A 15,116-nucleotide genomic window follows, 5' to 3' on the forward strand; every position below is an offset into this window, starting at 1 on the left:
AAATGTGATAATTGATAGGAAAAGGTTCAGAGAAGCCAAAATGAGTAACTTTGCAAAAGAGTTAACTGAGAAACAAAATCTTTGCATCAAGTTTCACTGATAAAAGACTCATTTCCAATATCTCTAAGGAATTTAAAAGAATAATGTTCCTTCTCCTATTGATAAATGGTCAAGGGACATGAATAGACGGTTTCAAAGGAAGAAATCTAAGCTATCAACCACCATACAGGGGGGAAACGCTCCAAATCACTAATAATTAGGGAAATGAAATTGAAATCAATTCTGAGAGTTTTATCTCGCAACCATCAGATAGGCAAGGACGACAAGAACAACAAAAAGGGAGAAATGACAAATGTTGGAAAAGCTAGGGGAAATAGGAACATTAATTGTTGATGGGGCTATGAATTGACCTCGTCATTCTGGGAAACCATTTGGAACAATGCCCCAAAAGTCATGTAACTTAAATTCAGAATTTTAAAAATGAAATTTTAAAAGTCACAGGACTTCTGTGAGTCAACAAGCATTTATTAAGTTCCTGCTGTGTGCTAAGCACTGCTAAGCATTAGGGACACAGAGAAAGCCAAAAAATACAAAATAAAATGGTTCCTGTTTTTAAGGAGCTCACAGTCTAATGGAGGAGTCAAGAATTGTGTGCAAATAGGGCCGATAAAGGATAAGGTAGAGACAGCAGAGAGAAGGCCCAAGCATTAAGAGGATAAGGAAAGCCTTCTCAGAGATGAGGTAGGAGAGGGTTCCAGACCTGGAGGAGAGCCAGGGAAATACACAGTTGGGAGATGAAGGGTGTTGTGCAGGGAAGAACCGGGAGGCCTGTGTCCCTGGATCACAGAGAATGTAAGATGGTCAAGAAGGTGTGAGAAGACCAGAAAGGTAGGAGCGAACTGCGTTGTAAAGGGCTCCAGATGCCAAATAGAGGATTTTATATTTGATCCTGGAGATTGACATAGGGAGTCCTTACTCTCACCCAGAAATACCACTGCAAGCTTATACCCCAGGGAGGTCAAAGACACAAAGTAGAGTCCCATACACACCAAAATATTTAAAGCAATACCTTTTGTGAAGGCAAAGAAGCAACAAGATGCCTGTTGATAAAGAAATGGCTAAAGAAGTTGTTGATACTAGATATCAGGGAATATGATCGTTCCCTAAAAAACACTGAGATGCACCATGATGAGCCCTAGCTTCCTGGGTGTCCTCTCTGATGCTCTGGTCCATTACTGAGGAAGCATGTATCTCCAAACCAGTGTTTGCAAAGGCCTGATCTGCCCAGGCATAGGAAGCTCCTTCTCAGTAAAGTCATAGATATAGTTCAAGCAAAGTAACTTTTCTTCTATTTTTTTTATAGACTTAAGATGATCGTTATGTGAAGAGATGGTCATCCCTCAGGCACTGGAAAGGCAAAAGTGGGTGCTCTCATGGTCTGATTTCTTTTTCCTTCTTCCTAGCTCCGTCCCAGTTGAAGAGCAAGCCGAGTTCAAGCAACTCTTAGAGGATATCCATGAGCTGCAGCAAACCCTGAATGGGTTTCATCAAAAAACAGTATGACCCCTTGGGGAGTTTCTGAACTTTGGGCTGATGGAGCTCATGGGAGGTGTTGGGTTTGTTCACCTGCTCAAATATCTCCAAAATCCAATCCAAGGAGTCAGGGCACCTCCTAAATCATCAGGGACATTTCTCAGACAACATTAGGCAGATGACATTATCAAGTATGATGTTTAAAAATGGTATCTTGCCATGGAGTTAGTGATTTGGGGCCTATGACTTCCACATTCTGGACCTCAGTTTCCTCATAAGGTAAAATGGATGTAAAATGTAATTAAGTGAGTAGGTTAAAGTTCTTAGTCTTGTTTTTGTGTTGTGGACCCCTTTGGCATTCTGTGGAAGCCTAAAGACCTGTCAGAAGCATTTTTTAACATGGAAAATAAAATCTATAGAATTGCAGAGAGAATTAATTAAATTGAATTAACAGTTAGCAAAATATTTTTAAAAAACAAATTCATAGACTTGAGGTTAAGAACCCTGAGATGGTCTGTGAGGTCTCTTTCAGGTTCAGCCTTCTATGGCTGTGCTCTGGTGTCCTAACAGAACAGTGGTAAGCTTCACAGGTGGAATTTAGACCAGGAGCCAAAGAGGAAGAATTTGCTAGTGTTTCCTCAAACCTCTCAAGGATGGGGATGCTGTAGTTCTAAAAGCTGCTAGCGATTCTTTAGACAAAAATATCCATGAAGTAGAAGAGGGCATTTTATTATATATGTTTATTTTTATATATAAAAACACATTAAAATATTATATATTTTTATTATAATGTCCTATTATGACTTTATGGAAGATTTTCAGGAATATATACCTTCCTTTATTCTGATATTATGCTCGTCAAGCAACTTTTCATTTCTTTTATCATCTAATTTCCTGAAATGACTTAGCTGCTAGGAGATAGTGAATGCCCTCTTCACATGACTAGTAAGGGTTCCAATGCCAGGTCTACCTCCCACCCTAAATTTGTGAATTAGGGTTCTGGTATATTGGTGTGACAGAGGAACTTAGTTAACATGAGCCCATATCTCACAGCCTAATCATCCTTGGGTCACCTGGTAAATGCAGTCACTGTGTTTATAATGATTCTACCATTCATATGCTGATGCTGTTTGATTGTTGTTAAAGCTATGTCCTATCTATATTCAATGATAGATTTTGTTTAAAAATATTTTCTGGGTTATTAAACAATTCTTAATTACTGTTTCCTGACCTAGGTAACAATACAAGAAGGAATTTCCCAGAAGAAGTTAGACCTTTCTAAGACCACTAAACGTCTGGTAAACATCTTCATTAATTTCCTTTTAACTAGACTTGCAGCCGTGAGCCTGTAAAGTCAGATGGAGGAACATTGGAGCTGTGTGAATGGCCTAGACAGTCAGCGTGTAATGGAGCTTTCATTGGACAGCAAACACTTCCTCATCTGAGGAATACAGTTACATCCACAAGGATTTCCTGTCCTAATTGAAACATTAAAACAAAATCTCTTGTACATAAAGAGACAGCAGTCATGGTATTGCGAAGAGTATTGGACTAGAGCTTAGGAGTTCTGAGTTCTACTCTTTAATGCTCCCACTGTGTGACCTTGGGGAAGTCATTTGTCTTTGGACATCAGCCTATTCATCTATAAGATGAAAGTCACTCTGCAAGCATTTATTAAGCTCTTACTGTCTGCCAGGCACTGTGCTAAGCACTCACAAATATAAGCCAAAAGAGGAACAGTCCCCTCCCTTGAGGTTACAGTGCATGAAAGAACATTCTGAAGAGGGGAGAGGGAATGTCTAAGAAAGTACCAGCCAGGGATGTAATGGAGAAGAGCCTGACTTGGACATCCGCCCTCCTTAAATGGAAGTTCTGGGCTAAGTCCTGCAATCAGAGGAGGGGGTGCTGGGTCAGGGGCCCAAGATGAAAAGGTCTCTGGGGCATGATGGTGACATCCAGACAAGTGTAGCCTGGTGGGAAATGGAGAGGGTTGATAAACAAGGCATAAAGGAGAACACGGAAGTCAAAATTTCCCAAGAGCTTTTGCACAAATGTAATTGCTACACCTAGGATCATGAGGGAAAAATTTTTAAACTGAATTTTTATTGATAACTTTTTGCTTTTATATCACCTAAAATTCTCCTAGTATCCCACTTTCTTCTGTTTCCTAGAGTACCATTCCACATAACATAATTTAAAAAAAATAAGAGGAGGAAGAAAAAAAAATCAGGAAAACCAATCACTACATCAAAAAAAAAAATGTGAAAATACATATAATGGTCCACACCTCTCTATAGAAATATGACAAGACACCATCTTGTCATATTTTCTCTTTGGGGCCACACTTGTTTATTGTAGTCCAGCAACATTCTCCTTTTGTCTTGTGATGGTCACTCTTTCCATTTACGTTGTTGTGTTCATTATGTGTGTTATTTAAAATTTATTTTTTACATTCATTTGGATACCAAATTCTTTTCCTCCCACCCCTCCCCTACCTATTTAAAAATTTTTTAATGTTTTATTTCCCCCCAATTACTTGTTAAAACAATTTTTAAACATTTTTTAAAAAAATTTTGAGTTCCAAATTCAATCCCTCTCTCCCTTCTCTCTGAGAAGGTGAACAATCTGATACAGATTATGCATATGCAATCATATAAAACACTTCCACATTAGTCATTTTGTACAAGAAAATTCAAATAAAAATAAAATAATGAAGAAAGAAAGTGAAAAATAGCACGCTTCAGTCTGTATTCAGACGATATCAGTTCTTTCTCTGGAGGTAGATAGTATACTTTCATCCTTAGTCCTTTGGGATTGTCTTGGACCATTGTATTGCTGAAGATGATAGCTAAGTCATTCACGTTTGCAGTTACGTATACAACATTCTCTTGGTTCTGCTCACTTCACTTTTCATTCTTTCACAAAAGTCCATGTTTTTCTAAAATCAACCAGCTCATCATTTCTTATAGCTCAGTAGTATTCAGTCACAATCATATACCACGACTTGTTTAGCCATTTCCAAATTGATGGGTATCTTCTCAATTTCCAGTTCTTAGCCACCACAAAAAAGAGCTGCTGTAAATATTTTTGTACAAATAAACCCTTTCTTCCCCTTTCCCCTCTTTCCAAAATTTCTTTGGGATACAGACCTAGCAGTGGTATTGTGTCAAACGGTATGCACAGCTTTATGGTCCTTTGGGCATCGTTACAAATTGCTCTTCAGAGTGTTGGGTCAGTTCACAAGAGTGCCTTAATGTCTCAGTTTTCCCACATCCCCTCCAACATTTGTCATTTTACTTTTTTGGCATATTAATCTGACAAGTGTGAGGTGGCACACCTCAGAGTAGTTTTAATTTGCAATTCTGCAATCAATAATTTAGAACATTTTTTATATGACTATAGACAGCATTGATTTTTCTTTTTGTCTGAAAACTGCCCATATCCTTTGACCATTTATCAATTAGGGAATGACTTTTATTTTTATAAATTTATCTCAATTCTCTAAGTATTTGAGAAATTAGGCTTTTTTCTGAGATACTATAAATTTTTCCTCCCAGTTTTCTGCTTTCCTATAATTTTGGTTACATTGGTTCTGTGCAAAAACTTTCTAATTTTATATAATAAAAATGATCTTACTTTACATTTTGTAGTGCTCACTATATTTTCTTTCGTCCTAAATCCTTTCCTTATCCATAGATCTGACAGGTAAACTATACCATGGCCTCTTAATGTGCTTATGGCATCACCCTTTATGTGTATATCATATATCCATTTTGACCTTATTTTGGTATATGGTGTGAGATGTTAGTCTATACCAAGTTTCTGCCATACCGTCGTCCAGTTTTTCCAGTAGTTTTTGGAGTTCCTGTTCCAGAAGCTTGGATCTTTCGGTTTATCATATACTAGATTACTATGGTCATTTAATGTAATGTGTACCTAATCTATTCGTTGATCCGCCACTCTATTTCTTAGCCAGTATCAGATTGTTTTGATAATTACTGCTTTATACGATATGACTTATTTTAAGGGACGTGCCCACAATCACACATTGAGTGAGTGTCAGATTATGGCCAGAACTCAGATTTGCAGCCTCAGACCCAGTTCAGGGGTCTTTATGCTTCATGGCTAGAAGCAGTTTGGGTTTTGTGTTACCACATTGACCAGCCATTGATTTCGTTTATCCATCTTGAGCTTCATTATTGTGGAGAAAGAACCCTGCTCTCCCAAACAGATTGTGTAATCTAAAGTTTTAATATTCTTACTCAACAGAATGAATTAAAATTGTCACTAGTTACTTTGAAAGAAGAACAAGAGAGTTTGAAAACAAAAATTGTGGACTCTCCAGAGAAGTTAAAGAATGATAAAGAGAAAATGAAAGAGACAGTGCAGAAACTCAGAACTTCAAAGGTGAGTAATTCTGGAGGTCTTTCTTTTATGATTTAGAGATAGCAATTTTATTATTTATTAATAGTATTTTTTTCCCAATTACATGTCAAGGCAATTTTTAGCATTAATTTTTTTATATTACTTACAATAAGTCTCCGGTTTTTTTGGGTCAATACTTTTTTCTAAATCATTTATTTTCTTAATTTTTAAAAAATTAATTTATTTTAAACTTAAATATTTAAATACACAATAAGAAAAGAAGAAAGAAAAGAAGCATTTGCACAGCAGAATGTAAGAGAGGATTCTAAATATATAGCAATAAATTTCCATTTCAAGAAAGGCTATGTAATAAATGCTACACATTGTGTTGAGGGCTGTCCATCTTATTTTTCTTGAGTTTTCTTTTGCTCTCTGCTGTGCACTTTTTACTTTGTTCTTTTCCCCTTCACATCTCCCCCTTCCCCCAAGAAGGATATAACACACACACACATATCACATATACACACATAAACATATATATACGTGGTGGTGATTGTTGTCCTTCCTTCTCGAAGAACCAAAATGGCATCACTGTGCTTGAGTCAAGATTCAGTGTGTCCGACTGGCTGATCAGCCCAATAAGAGCTCAGAATGCTCTACTACAGGTCAGGCACAAATAGTCCTTGTGAATATTAGAGGTGGATACCCTAAATTTGCACATCCTGCATTTCCTTTGAGGTGTTTCAATTCTGCTTTGCTCATAGAGCACAGCACCTTCTCTGATGTAGGAACACCACGCTGAGCAGTCCTGTGCCAGTGTCTCCCATATCACACAATTCCAGAGTTCTTGAGAGTGTCTTTGTATTGCTTCTTCTGACTTACATAATATACTTAGATATCTGTAATCATACTCATATATAGATATATACATTTATATGCATCTATGTAAGACCATACTATACTTGTTTGTCCTCTGTCTCTTTGAGGGTGGATAATATCTTTCTTCCTAAGTCCAAGTCTTTCCATATTTTTCTGAGTCCACCAGCTCATCATTTCCTACACCACAGCAATATTCCAACCTTATACTATCTAGTTATTTTAATTAGTCTAAAACAATATTAATTAATATAACTGACATATAGTGTAGTTTGCTTATTTTTCTCTTTTGATTAGAGCTATTTTAGCTTAATTTTGTCTGAGATCATGATTACTACTCCTGCTTTTTATTCCTAATAAATTCTACTCCTGATCTTTATGATTGTTTGTATCTCTTATTTCCTATCCCTCCTGACTCTTCTATTTTACTTCTACTTTCTACCTTGCCCTCCTGTTACTTAACCTACCCCCCTCCAAAGATCCCTCCCCTATCCTCTCCCTCATTTCCCTTATATTCTTGTTTCTATCTGAATTTGTAAGACTTTTACAGCCCTCCAAATGTGCTGTTCCCTCTTTTTCTCATTCCTGTTACTCTAGACACTCATATCCTATTCCCTTACCCTCTTATTTCTTTATAAATTTAGAAGACTTTTATTCCTTTCTAAATGTATATATTGTTCTCTCATTAACCCAGATCTTATGTGAGTCCCTTTAGCCTTTTATTTCTTTCTGAATTTAGAAGATTTTTCTACCCTATGTATATATATATGTATGCATGTCTGTATGTATTGTTCACTCTTTAACCCATTCCTGATGAGAGTAGGGTTCCAGAGCTACCAGCCTTCCTCCCCCATCTAATTCCGCTGTGTCAATGCTTCCTCTTGCACCTCATTTTGTATAAGAAAATTACTCTTTACTTTTTCCTAAATGGTTTTGCTTTTTAGAAGCACATCATTCTCAGGTCTATCCCAGTCTTTCTTTTGTGTGTACCTAATTACTAATAACAATCTTAGACATACATTTTACATTTCCTCGTATAAAAAGTAAACAGTCTGTTCTTATTGAGTTCCTTGTAATTAGTCTTTGATATGTGCCTTATATTTCTCTTGTATCTTGTATGTCAAATTTTCTATTAAGTTCAGGTATTTTTTGCAACAAAGTCCTGAAAGTCTGGCAATTCATTAAATGTCCATTTTTTTCATTCAGAATTATGCTTTAATTTGGCCTAGTATGGTATTTTCAGCCGCAACCCCAGTTCTTTTGCTCTTCTATATAAAGTGTTTCAAGACCTGTGGTCTTTTAGTGGCGCCTCTGCTAGGTCTTGTGTGATTCTAATTGTTGCTCCGGCGTAATTGAATTTTTTTTTCTAGTTGTCCTAATATATTCTCCTTGAGCTGAAGGTTTCAGAATTTGATTATGATATTCCTGTAGGTTTTCCTCCCAGGTCTTTTTCAGGTGGTGATCTGTGGATTTTTTCTGTTTCCACTTTCCCCTCTTGCTCTAATACTTCAGGACAATTTTCTTTAATTATTTCTTGTATTATTGTATCAAGATTTTTTTTTTTGATCGTAGCTTTCATGTAGTCCGATTATTTCTCTTTTTGATCTGTTCTTCAGTTCAGTTGTTTTTCTTATGAGATGTTACACATTATCTTCTATTTTTTAATTCTTTATGTTTTGTTTTATCATTTCTTCATCTCTTAGAACTTTGCTGGCTTCCCCTTGTCCAATTCTGAATTTCAGGGAGTTATTTTCTTCCTTAAGATTCTGGATCTCCTTTTCCAATTGGTTGACTTTCTTTTCATAATCTTCTAGGGTTTTTTGGATTGTTTTTATTTTTTTCTTAATTTTTCCTCATTCTCTCTCATTTGATTTTTAAAGCCTTTTTAAAGTTCTATGAATTCTTTCTGAGCAGGTGAGCATTTGATGTTACTCTTTGGGGAAGTTACTCTTTGACTTGTGGGATCTTTGGAGGCGGGTAGGTTAAGTAATAGGAGAGCAAAATAACAGGTAGAAGTAAAATAGAGGAGTCAGGAGGAATAGGAAATAAGAGATACACAGAAACATAAAACAAAGATCAGGAGTAGAATTTATTAGGAATAAAAAGCGGGGGTAGTAATCATGGTCTCAAGACAAAATTAAGCTAAAAGAGCTCTACTCAATAGCTCTAATCAGAGGGGTTTTTTCCTTCATTATCCTCCTGTGATGACGAACCCCAGTCTTTTTTATTCCTACAGTAACTTTGTATAGTTGGGTTCTTTCTCCTTTGCCAGCTCATTTTTTTTTGTAGGAGCTTATTGTAATCATCTCTAGTCCTGGGATGTGGGGGATGGTGACTCTGGCCTTAGATGCTTCTTCAGTTCTCTGCTCTGGCCTAGAACTGAAACCAAGAACTCTACCCCTGTGTATGTGCCCATAGTCAGTGATGTCCCTGCTGCACTGCTTCTGCACTCATCAGGCATGTATTGGTTCCTTCTCGAGTCTCAGCAGCACAGTCTGGCACCCCTTGTCAGAGCTTCTCAATCTTCCCCTGCTCAGACACCACACTACCCTCACTGTCCTGGAGGTAAAATTCCTGTGGCTGAGGCCCCTGCAACCCAACTAGCTCCAGGGCTTACTGCTTGATGTTGCAATGGAACTAGCCTGGAGGTGTTTATACTTCACTGGGACCCAACCTCACTCTTGGGATTTTTCTTTGGATCTTATCCCAATTTTCCCAGGAGGATCACTGTTCTGCCACAACTCATTTATTTTTACCTCTCTAGGTTCACCCTGAGGCACTATTTGTGTTGTTTGTGGGGAATCTTGGAATTTTCTGACTCAGCCATTTTCCCAGAATCCTCTAGGCATTCATTTTTTTAAAGTTTTTTTTTTATTTAATTTTTTTATTTTTAGTTTACAACACTCGGTTCCACAAGTTTTTGAGTTCCAAATATTTTCCCCCTTCTTCTTCCCCCTCCCCCACAAGATGGCATGTAATCCGATTTAGGTTCAACAGAGACCTTCATATTAAACTTATTTACACAATAGTCAAGTTGTAAAGAAGAATTATACCCGATGGAATGAATCATGAGAAGAAACAAAGCCAAAAGAGAAAAAGAAAAAAAGCAAATAGTTTTCCTCAGTCTGCATTCAGACTCCATAATTCTTTCTCTGGAATTGATGGCTGTTTCAACAATTTGGCTAGCAGCTGCTGTGGGGGTGAAAAACCAACACAAGCCCAACAACAAGAATGCTGCCAAAGCCTAGGTTCTTTTGATCTGCTTTACTAAGGAAAGCAACGTTAAGGGGTTAACAAGCTTACTTTAATTCAGCATATAAATACTGTTTACTTGGTTCAGGGGAAAAAGCCAGCACCCTGAACTAAGAAGCAAATACAAGCAAGTTACAGACATTGACAGACAGACCAAATACAATTCATAGTTACCAACATCTAAGTTCAGCCCAGGAGCTCATAACAAGGGCTGGCCCAGAGTCACACGTGCCACCACAACTGTGGGTAAGAGCTCCAAAAAAGAGAAAGCCAACCCCTGGTTTTATATCTTTTTCAGGGTCAAGGGTGAGTCACACATGCGACTCACCCACGTGACCTAAAATCATCACAAAGAGGCGACTTAAACCCACATGGTCTAAAAGCCTCTGATGTCCCAAATATGTCACTCAAACTCATGTGTAAACTAGGCCCTCCCCTGAGGCAAGGAGGTCACCAAGGACTCTCAATCTAATCGAGGAAACAAAGGCCAAACTCTTCAAGAGCACTTGGTTGAACTGAGTGCTAAGAGCCCATTTTTGTTTACCACCACAATAGCTTTTTCCATCATGAGTCTTTTGGAGCTGTCTTTGAACCTTGTATTGCTGAGAAGAGCCAAGTTGATCAAAGTTAGTCATCACAGATACCGTGTGTCTGTAATCATGTATAAAATGTTCTGGTTCTGCTCCCCTCACTCACCATCAGATCATATAAGTCTTTCCAGGTTATTATGAAGTCCGGCTGCTCCACATTTCTTATAGCATGATAGTATTCCATTACATTCATGTGCCACAACTTTTTAGCCATTCCCTAATTGATGGGCATCCCCTTGGTTTCCAATTCTTTGCCACCACAAAAAGAGCTGCTCTAAATATTTTTGTACATACAGGTCCATTTCCCACTTTTGTGATCTCTTTTGGATGCAGCCCTAGAAATGGTATTGCTGGGTCAAAGGGTATATACATCTTTATAGCTCTTTGGGCAAAGTTCTAAATTCCTCTCCAGAACGACTGGATCAGTTCAGAACTCCACCAACAATGTAACAGTTTTCCAATTTTCCCACATCCTCTCCAGCATTTATGATTTTCCTGTTTTGTCATGTTGGCCAATCTGACAGGAGAGATGTGGTACCTAAGAGTTGTTTTGATTTGCATTTCTCTAATCAATAGTGATTTAGAGCATTTTTTTTCATATGACTATAGATATCTTTAATTTCTTCCTCTGAAAACTGCCTGTTCATATCCTTTGACCATTTATCAATTGGGGAATGACTTGTATTATTATAAATTTGACTCAGTTCCCTGTATATTCTAGAGATGAGGTGTTTATCAGAGACATTGGTTGTAAAAAATCCTTCCCAATTTTCCTCTAGCATTCATTTTTACCAGATTTTGAGTTCCAAATTTTCTCCCTCCCTCCCTCCCCTTCCCTTTTCCAAAAGTGGTAGGCAGTTTGATATAGATTATAGAAGTGCTATCATGTAAAACATTTCCATATTAATCACAGCTATAAAAGAAGAAACAGATCAAAAGGAAAAAGAAACACAAAAAAGAACAAAATAAGTGAAAAGAATAGGGGTTGATCTGAATTCAGAGTCCATCTGTTCTTTATCTGGATGTGGAGAGCATTTTCCCTCCTGAGTCCTTTGTACTTATTTTGGATCATTGTGTTGCTGAGAAGAGCCGAGTCATTCATAGTGAAGTGTTAACACCTCCATTCATACAGTGTTGCTGATACTGTGTACAATGTTTTCCCTTTAATTTACTGTGCATCATGATGTTTTTCCAGGTTTTTCTGAAATCTGCCTGTTTATTATTTCTTATTGCACAGTAGTATTGCATTACATTCGTATACCACAGCTTGTTCAGCCATTTCCCAATTGCTGGTCATCTCCTCAATTTCCTTTGCCACCATGAAAAGGGTTCCTATAAATATTTTTGCAAAAGGAGGTCCTTTTCCCTTTTTTATGATCTTTGGGATATAAAACTAGCAATGGTATTGCTGGATCAAAGGGTATGCAGAGTTTGGTATCCCTTTGGGCATAGTTCCTAATTGCCCTACAGAATGGTTGGATCAGTTCACAACTCCACCAACAGTGCATTAGTGTCCCAAATTTCCCACATCCTCTCCAACATTTATCATTTTCCTTTTTTGTCACATTAGCCAATCTGATAGGTGTGAGGTGGTACCTCAGAGTTTTAATTTGCATTTCTCTAATCAAAAGTGACTTAGAATACTTCAAACACATTTAGATAGCTTCATTTCTTTCTTTCTTTTTTTTTTTGGAGGGGGGCAGGCAGGGCATTTGGGATTAAGTGACTTGCCCAAGGTCACACAGCTAGTAAGTGTGTCAAGTGTCTGAGGTCACTTTTGAACTCAGGTCCTCCTGATTCCAGGGCGAGTGCTCTACTCATTGCGCCACCCAGCTGCCCCTTTTCTAGCTCTTATCAAATAGTTTTCTGGTACTTTGATTGGTATGGCATTGAATAAGTAAATTAGTTTAGGCAGAATTTTCATTTTTATTATATTGGCTTGGCCTTCTCATGAGCAATTGATATTTTTCCAGTTGTTCAGATCTGACTTTATTTGTGTGAAAACTGCTTTGTAGTTGTGTTCATATAGTTCCTGGCTTTGTCTTGGCAGGTACACTTCCTAGTATTTTATATTGTCTACATTTAATTTAAATTGAATTTCTCTTTTCTGTCTCTTGCTACTGGGCTTTGTTGGTCATATAAAGAAATGCTAATGATTTATGTGGGTTTATCTTACACCCTACAACTTTGCTAAAGTTGTTAATTTCAAGTAGTTTTTTAGTTGATTCTTTAGAGCAGGCCTGCAGAACACATGCCTCACAGGCTGTATGTTGTGCAGGCCTGTTTTACATCCTCTGCATTTTTTGTGGGCAGCCCGAAATCTTTTGGCAGGCCGCAAGCAGTGCACAGGCCTTGTGTTGTTCAGGCCTTCTCTGAGGTTGTCTAAGTATGCCATCATATCATTTGCAAAGAGTGATAATTTTATTTCCTCCTTGCCTATTCTAGTTCCTTCAATTTCTTTTTCTTCTCTTATTGTAATAGCTAACCTTTCTAGTACTATATTGAGTAATAGTGGTGATAATGGGCATCCTTACTTCACCCCTGATCTTATTGGAAATGTTTCTAGCTGATCCCTTATTAAGAATAATGCTTACTGATGGTTTGACTGCCTATCATTTAAAGGAATGCTGCCTTTATTTCTGTGCTTTCTAGTGTTTTTTAATGGGAATGGGTACTGTATTTTGTCAAAAGCTATTGACAACATATTTCTCAGCATCTGTTGAGATAATCTTATGATTTCTGTTGGCTTTGTTATTGATATGGTCATGTTGGTAGTTTTCCTAAAATTAAACCAAATCTGCGTTCCTGGTATAAATCCCTCCTGGTCATAGTATATAATCCTTGTGATATATTGCTGTAAATACCTTGCAAGTATTTAGTTCAAAATTTTTGCATTCATATTCATTAGGGAAATTGGTCTATAATTTTCTTTCTCTGTTTTATCTCTTACTGGTTTAGATATTAACACCATATTTCAGGCTCCTTCTTTGCCTGTTTTTCCAAATAGTTAATATAGTATCGGAATTAACTATTCTTTGAATGTTTGGTAGAATCCACTTGTGAACCCATCTATCCCTGGGGATTTTTCCTTAGGGAGTTCATTAATGTCTTGTTCAGTTTCTTTTTCTAAGATGGGGTTATTTCCTGATCTGTTAATCTGGGTAATTTTTATTTTTGTAAATGTTCTTCTGTTTCGCTCAGATTGTCAGATTTATTGACATATAATTGGGCAAAGTATTTCCTAATGATTGTGTTAAATTCTTCTTCATTGGTGGTGATTTCACCCTTTTCATTTTTGATACTGGTTTTTTTTTTAATCTAATTAACCAATGGCTCATCTGCCTTACTTTTTTTCCTATAAAACTAGCTTCTAGATTTATTTATTAGCTCAATAGTTATTTTTACTTTCAGTCTTATTAATCTCATCTTTGATTTTCAGGATTTCCAATTTGGTGCTCAATTGGGGATTTTTTTCCCGGGGTGGAAGGGTCACTGTCTGAGGCTTCTTGTGCCAGGAGCTGTAGGCCCTGGCTCTTTACCTGGTGCTGCACTGATGTTGCCCTGAGACCCTGGTGTTGGCATTTGCCTGCTCCACTGCACTGGGGCTCAGGATCTACCGCTGGTTTGCTGAGGTGGGGCTTGGTGCTGGCTCGATGGGATGCTTCCCGTCCTGGACTGCTTTCCCGTTATACCTGGATGAGACAGACCTTTCCTGCCAGTCTTCCTAGTTTCTTGGGTTCTGCTAGTCTAGGATTTCTTTTGGGAGCACTTTTTTATGGTGTTTTGGAGATGAAACTGGTAGAGTTCATGGCACTTTACTTCTCCCTCCACCATCTCGGCTCCCCAAAGTCTCTCTCTGACACATAGCGTTTTTAATATTTTCCCCATGTTGGTCTCAGAAATAGTTTATGGGCATCTTTCACTGAATCATTAATTTAGTCCTGGAAGGATCATGGAAGTTGTCTAGTCCAGCCCCCTGACTCATTCAGGGTTGATTTTGTTTTTATTCACAGATGATCTAAGTCTACCAGGTAATCATTTTTCTGTTTCTCTCCAGTTTGCCCCATTGGGGCAAGAAGAAGCAAAGGAAAACAAGTCAGTCAATGCTCTACATTTTAACTTCTCCAGTTAAATTTTATTGGGATAGAGATTAAATCTATTGCCAAAAACAGGGCGGAAGATGATCTGTGAATTCTCTTATTAGGCTGTTTTTTATTCTCCATTGCCACATATGTGTGTGTGTGTGTGTGTGTATGTGTGTGTATTTAAGAGAGAGCTATGTTGTGGAAATCAATAGAAAGATTTAACATAATGTAGCAACAGTTCGGCTAGCAGCAGCTGTTGTGGAATGTAAGACCCAACAAGAGCTGCCAGCACAGGTTCTTTGATCTGCTTTACTAAGGAAAGCAACATTAAGGGGTTAACAATCTTATTTTAATCCAACATACAAATATCATTCACGTAGTTCAGGTGGAAAATCCACCACCCTGAACTTAGAGC

General features: G+C 37.6%; 1 protein-coding gene across 1 annotated transcript in view; it reads left to right on the forward strand.

Moving 5' to 3' along the window:
* The window catches only part of NUF2 (NUF2 component of NDC80 kinetochore complex), a 42,971-nt gene that overhangs the window by 17,400 nt on the left and 10,455 nt on the right, over window positions 1–15,116 (forward strand). The window contains exons 8-10 of the mRNA XM_036738968.1: window positions 1,464–1,557; window positions 2,769–2,831; window positions 5,803–5,940. Coding sequence (XP_036594863.1) covers window positions 1,464–1,557; window positions 2,769–2,831; window positions 5,803–5,940 — 295 coding nt within the window. The remainder of the gene's footprint in view (window positions 1–1,463; window positions 1,558–2,768; window positions 2,832–5,802; window positions 5,941–15,116) is intronic.

Source organism: Trichosurus vulpecula, chromosome 9, assembly GCF_011100635.1.
Source record: "Trichosurus vulpecula isolate mTriVul1 chromosome 9, mTriVul1.pri, whole genome shotgun sequence".
In the NCBI taxonomy this organism is placed as follows: domain Eukaryota; kingdom Metazoa; phylum Chordata; class Mammalia; order Diprotodontia; family Phalangeridae; genus Trichosurus; species Trichosurus vulpecula.